Below are 6,715 nucleotides of genomic sequence, written 5' to 3'. Positions count from 1 at the left end.
ATTTAGACTACCACATGCCAAAAAACATCTTCAGTGGCTTGTCTATTGCGTCGTCTAAAATTTAGACAATGTCCAAACTAACTAACCGTTGTCTACATTTGGACAACCAAGCCATAATGTCTAAACCAAAAATGTTGGCTCATGAGCTCAACCATTCACCAATTCGGAGCAATTGGAGGACGTTGGCAGGGAAGCGGCCGCGCCGGCGCTGGACACGGAGGTCGTTGCGCCTGGACCGCCGCCTCATCAGGGTTGAACCTGTTGCTATTGTTTATTTCTCGTAAATTATATAGGGTGTTGCTAGTGTTGAACCTAAAATAATTTCGCAGCTGGTTTATTTTCTTCTTTATATGTCTTGCGGATGAAAAAAATAAATGAGAACAACTCAGAAATGACCAACATGAGATTTTTAGAAAATATAGCTGCTATAAGATACTATTAAAATATATGAAAGAGAATATAAACATCATGTATATAGACAATCCGCTGAAAAACTTAGGTTGTTTAAAAGAAAATCTTTTTACACCATTGTGTATATGTAGATATGGACTATCAAATTTAGACAAGCCACCAGGGATGCTCTAAGGCATGGACTGCCCGAGCCCGTGCCAGCTCAAGCTGCCATCGGCGCCATGATGCATGTGCGCCAACAGTACTTCAGATTGACTCTTGTCCGTCCGCGGCATCATGAGCGGCGGGCACCGGGCACAGCTTTAAACAGGGTAGGACATGTCAGGATTGAATATTGCAGCGGGAAGCAGAAGCGATCCTGATCCATTGATCCTCCCCAGCAGACACTGTACCCGGCCTATCCTCTGACACGGAGAAGATGCCGGAGCAGTGAGCCATTTTACAGTCTCACAAAGATTTTACAGCTTCGTTTTGCCGCAGCCCTGCTCGGAGTTACCGAGCCTTGCTGGGTGCGCCGCTAGCCTGCTACAGAGTCCGCCGCTGTCGGAGCTAGGCTACATTGCTCGTGGGACCTGCGGATGGTCGCCGGGTGTCTGCTCGTGCTCGGCCTGCGCTGCCGTGGCGGCGTCGTTGCTGACGGGGCCGGCAGCCATGTGAGCGCCCGCCACCGCCGCCTGGTGGAACGGTGGCGGGGGAGGCATCGCGTGGCCGCCGAACATGGGCGCGCCGGGCATCATCTGGTAAGGGAACTGCGCGGCGCCAGCGGCTGCGACGAGGCGCGGGTCGAAGGGGCCCATGCCGTACCCCATGGCGCCGAGGTGGTGGTGGTGGAAGTGCGCCATGGGCGGCATCTGCATGTGCTGCATTGCCATCATCGGCGGCATGCACAGCCCGGCCGTCCCCATCGTCGACATCATCTGCACCTGGAGCTGCAGGGTCTTGAGGTACTCGATGGCCTCCTCCAGCATCGACGCCTTGTCAATCTTCATCACCACAAACATTGGATGTTACTTTGTGCTCTTGTCCAAGTATTTTTGAGCTTTCTTGCCAAGGTTGATGGATCGTGTACCTTGTTGCAGTTGGGGATGAGTTCTTGCAGGGCGCGCATCTTCTCGTTGATTCGATCCCTTCTCCTCTGCAACAGCAATTTCATACAGCAATTTAGCTATCTTCCAAGGAGGAGTACCAATTTAGCAACCGGAAGAATGCCACTTCGGTGTACGGTGTGCATTTATTTTGTGCATTCGGGATCGCTACTAGGACCTACCCTCTCCGACATGTTGTGCACTTCGGCGGTGCGGCCGCGCTTGGTGCTCCTCGCCGCCGACCTTCTCAGCCCGCCGGCCTCGTCGTCAAGGTCCTGCAGGCAGATTGCGTTTGAGATTTTGAACCAAGAAGAACAGTACTGCGTTCGCGGTGTTAACCATGTATGTGTCCGGTGCTCACCTCGTCGTCCTGACTGACCGACCACTCCAGAGTCTGGTGGCTGCTCCTCTTCAGCTGGCTCCGCTCGCCGTTGTCAGAGCAGACAGACGAGGTCGTCGCTGTTGCGGGCGGCGGTGGCATCTCGGAAGCCCTCGCCTCCGATTGCAATCTCTGGGGTAACGCCGCAGCCCTCGGTTCCGGTTGCAATCTCGGTGGTAACGCCGCAGCCCTCGCTTCCGGTTGCAATCTCTGGGATAACGCCGCTGCCGGTTCTGCGGCATGCCGGACAGGCACTGGCGGTGCCAGAGGACGAGGCGCGGCCACCGTGGCGGGCGACTCCCTGGGCGGCTGCAGCCACGCCGTCCTCTGCTCCGAGAACAGCGGGGTGCTTCTTAGCCTGTTGGTCTGCAGCAGCGTGGACTCGACGGACTTGCTTCCCGCGGCAGACGGTCTCACGCTGGCCTGCGGCAGCGAGCGCTGCAGGGGCCTCGAGAAGAAGGAGAAGTTCATGACGCCCTCGCCGGTGGACCGAGGCGGCGGCGGCTGCTGCTTGGGGAGCACAGGTGGCTCCGGCAGCGGCGGCACGACGACCGCTGCGTGAGACGTCGATGGCGCTCCGGCATCTCTGCCCGCCACCGCAGCGGGGAGGTCGGAGAACCCGGGAAACAAGGTGGAGAAGTAGTCCTGGGGCAGCGGGGCCGTATCGCCGCCGCCGCCGTCGTCCACGCCGATGATGGGGTAATGTTGCAACCACGGCACGGCGTCGTCGTCGTGCCCCTGCGCCATCGCCGTCGCCGACGCGGGGTGCTTGGCGAGCTCCTGCGCCTTCATAGTGCCGGCGGGGCTGCAGGAGAAGGGCGGGAAGGGCGACGCCGCCCGCCGGAGCGCCGGTCCGTTATCCCAGAGCAGCTCGTCCAGCTCGTTGCCCGGCTCGCTCCTACGCAGCAGCATCACGCACACGCCATCGTCAGTACCCGCGCCCGCGCGCACAGCAGACTAAGCTAAGCTAAGCTAGCAATGGCCGGCGAATCAAGAACCAAGAAGAAAAAGGAAGAGCACGGCGGCCGTGCGTCAAGAAACTCACATCCCCGGCAGCGGCAGGCGTGGATATATAAACGACGGAGGTCTTCCAGCTCCTGCGGCGACAGGTGTAGCTCGGCCGACGCCTCGCCGCGGTTGGCGGGGTATTATTTTATCTCCCCTCTTCCCGTCACGAGTCACAAGCGGAGCTGCAGCAGCTGCAGGGAAGGAGGGGTGGAGGAGGAGTAGCGCACGCACCAACTCGACGCAGAGCCGTCTGAACCCGATGCGCGTGTGTGAGCGGGAGCAGTTAAGGAAGAGCGACGCGCCACCTAACGAGGCGTCGCCATTGATGCCAACGGATGCGGCACGGGTGGGGGATGGGCAGCGGGAGGACGAAGTGGGGGGCGCCCGCCGAGCCGTCGAATATATAGCCGGGACGGCGATCGAGAGGGGTGGCGGAAGCTCGTGCCGCTAGACCACGACCTGTTTGTTGCCGCACTGTCTGCCCATCACCCGAGTGATCTCGATCCGGTGGCTGCTGGCCTACCGCCTATCCTCGTGGCCGGCCGTCGGTTACCAGCCAAACTTTCTCTTGCACGGTTGTGTCCAGGGTCTCGCCCGCAGCTTTCACGCGAGGGCGGGTAACATTTGCGGACACTCCCGCGTTTCCTCCCACCGGTCCACCACCAACACACGCTAGTTGCTCGACGTGCATGTAGTATGTGCTCTCGTGGCATGCATGTGTCCGGCTGTCGAGGCCTGCGTCCGGCTCTGTACCTACGACGGGCGGCACCACCGCCAACTTCTCCGGGACAACGTCGGGCAGTCCCCTCGGCGTTTTCAACGGCTGTAGTCCGGTGGCCACGGCGGTGATGGTGCACGATTCGTTGTCCTTTGGTGCAGTGAGAAGTCCGGTAGGACCGAACACCTTAAACCCTTCTCAAATGTTTAAGCGGACAACCCAGTAAGCGCTGGACCTAGAAAAGTCAACCCAAACCAACCTAGAAAGTCAACCCAACCTATTGGATTTGCTGGCATCTCCCACCCAATATGTGGGGCGAATCGGAGCCAGGCCCATTTCAAATCTCTCCAAATCGGTCCCAAACTAGCCCGACTTGCCCTCTTAGGCCAACTCCACCGTGTGACCCCAAACGGACGTCCGGTTTGGCCGGATTTTGTCTCTTTGGGACGCCAATGGGTTTGCCCACGTCCGTGTTTGTCCGATGGGTCGTGGGTGCGCCCAACGCGCGGCCGCACCCCAAAACCTGTTCGGGGTGGACGTGAATAAAAATAATTTAAAAACTTAATTGAAATGACTAAAAAAGTAAATAAACGCAGTTAAAAAACATAAAACATATATATAGGGGTTACGGCCACAAAACGGCTCAGTTCAGTCCACTTAAACGGCCCAGTTCATAATTAACATAAAACCAAAAGAAACGCCTCCCGCGTGCGCGTTCCTGCCGCGCCCGTCGATGCCGTGGCCGTCGCCGTCTTCACTGGCCGCCGGTGTCGTCGTCGTCGCTGACGAGGTCGATGTATTCCGGCGGCGTACACAGGTGGGCCGGCGGTCCGTGGTGCACGGGGGCGGCGATCTGCAAGGTGGCCGGTGGTGCCTGCACCACTTCCTCCCGAGGCGAGGCCTCCCGCTCCAGGGACCGCGGCGGCGTGGGGCACCAGTTCACGGCCCCCAGGGCGGCCGCCATCTGCTCAGCGGAGCACGACCAGCTCCACCCCTGGCCCACCAGGTCAGGGTGCAACGCGGCCACCGGCGGCTCCTCGGGGATGGCGACGTCGCCGACTACGGAGAGGGCCATCGTCGCCTCGAGGTCCGCCCATTGGCGCTCGTCGTGCATGTGCATGGAGTCCTCCAGCACACGCGCCATGAGCCAGGCCTCCTCCTCCGCCATCATGCGAGGAGGTGGGGGGTGGCGATGGACACGGCGACGGCGACGGCGTGGGCGTCAGGCGCGGACCCGCGTACGCCCGCGCGCCTGGGGAGCCGCTCGGGGCTCACGCGGCCGCCGCGTCCCCGTCGACGTGCCGGCAAAGAACGACGCCCGCCGCACGCCGTGCTCATCGCGGAACCACGTGTCCCACCATGTCGAGTCGGGGGCGTACCTCTCGTCGTGGTAGAGGTCGTCCGGGAGAAGGCAGCGGCGGCGCTCGATCTCCTGGCGGCGCGCACGGCCGCTCTACGGGACGAGCAGGATCGGCACGCGGTCGGCCGACAGATGCCAGTTATTGGGGAGGTGGACGTCGCTCCAGGGCAGCGGCATCCTCGTCTCCCAATAACGGCGGCAGACGGCCGCCTCGATGTAGTGCCAGTCGCGTGAGCCGGCGGCGGGCGCGATGGAGAAGGCGGGCGGCGCGGGGGCCTGACGTGGTGGCGATGGCGACGCGGGCTTCTCTTTCTTCACCGAGCCGCGGGGGCGTCCCGACGAGGAACCAGCCTCGCGGTCGTGCTTGCCTTTGCGGCCGTAGTTCCTGAGGCCCATGGCTGCGGGCAGCCGGCCGACGAGTTCTTGGCTAGGGTTTGGATTCGGCGCTGTCGGGTTTCGAGGAGGCCGCGGGATGGCGTGGGGCAGTGTGGACGACGACCCGTCCATGCTTCCCACTTAAAGAAGGACGGCGACTGTTCGACGTGCGGATGACAGGTGGGGCCGCCCGCTCCTGCGTATTGATGTGGGCGGGTGGGAGGTAGGTGGCCGCCTGCCACGCGGTCCCGACGCGGACGAGGCGCGCGTCCGTTTGGTGTCCGTCGCGACCCAAACCCGGCGCAAGTTTGCGCTCGAAATGGGTCGACCCGGACACAAAACAGACAAGATGGGTCCGGGTCGTCGCGCGCTGGGCCGCCTCCTTTGTCCGTTTTACCCCAAACGGACGGGGCCGAACAGGATAGGGTCGCGCGGTGGAGTTGGCCTTAGAGCATCAACAACCGTGGACAAGCAAATCCGACCCCTCAAATGCTCGCGGAGACGTCCCAGCATGTCCGTGCACACTGATCGGTCACGCCTCAAACTTGGTGCTATCATCCGAGTCTGTCATATCTCATCCCGTAGATCCATACAAACCATGCAAAATAAACCAATGTACTACGACACAATAGCTACGAGCTGTCGTCGGAGATGTCCACGACATCGGTGCCAGATGCTGGGTGGACGGGCGCGTAGGAGGACTTCGGCTCCTCTTCTCCCTCGTCCATATACGCGAGCATCTCCGACTTTTGCGGTGTGCTCCGCCTCCACTTCCCGCCAACGACGGCGTCTCCCCTTCACCTCCGACTCCTACCGAAGGGAATCGAGGATTGCCTGCTGCTCCGCCTGCAGATTCGCATCCCCACTGAGGGAGTCCTGGATTAAAGGGTCCTCGGACGTCTGGACTATGTAACATGGGCCGGACTAATGGGTTATGAAGATACAAGACAGAAGACTTCTCCCGCTGTCCGGATGGGACTCTCCTTTGCGTGGATGACAAGCTTGGTGTTCAGATGTATTATTTCCTTTCTCTGTAACCGACTTTGTACAACCCTAGGCCCCTCCGATGCCTATATAAACCGGAGGGTTTAGTCCGTAGAGGCAATCACAATCATACATGCTAGACTTCTATGGTTTAGCCACAACGATCTCGTGCTAGATCAACTCTTGTAACCCTCATACACATCAAGATCAATCAAGCAGGACGTAGGGTATTACCTCCATCAAGAGGGCCCCGAACTTGGGTAACACTGTGTCCCTTGTCTCCTGTTACCATCGACCCTAGACGCACAGTTCGGGACCCCCTACCCAAGATCCACCGGTTTTGACACCGACATTGGTGCTTTCATTGAGAGTTCCGATGCATCGTCACCAGAAGG

General features: G+C 60.0%; 1 protein-coding gene across 2 annotated transcripts; it reads right to left on the bottom strand.

The window, feature by feature from the left end:
- Positions 1-734: 734 nt before the first annotated feature.
- LOC147990115 (transcription factor APG-like) lies at positions 735-3,417 on the bottom strand. Of its 2 annotated transcripts, XM_087547701.1 has the most exons (5): positions 2,921-3,417; positions 1,858-2,773; positions 1,679-1,771; positions 1,481-1,546; positions 735-1,394 (listed from the first exon to the last, which is right to left on the bottom strand). In XM_087547701.1, coding segments are annotated over exons 1-5 (1,506 nt in total). In that variant the 5' UTR covers positions 2,923-3,417; the 3' UTR covers positions 735-965. The 2 variants fall into 2 exon arrangements, with proteins under 2 accessions (XP_087403827.1, XP_087403826.1); XM_087547700.1 differs by lacking the exon at positions 2,921-3,417 and having other exon boundaries at positions 1,858-2,914.
- Between the last annotated feature and the right edge of the window lie 3,298 nt (positions 3,418-6,715).

This window comes from Triticum urartu, chromosome 1A, assembly GCF_056163025.1.
Source record: "Triticum urartu cultivar PI428250 chromosome 1A, HENAU_Tu73, whole genome shotgun sequence".
NCBI lineage: Eukaryota > Viridiplantae > Streptophyta > Magnoliopsida > Poales > Poaceae > Triticum > Triticum urartu.
This window is presented reverse-complemented; position numbering and strand designations above follow the sequence as displayed.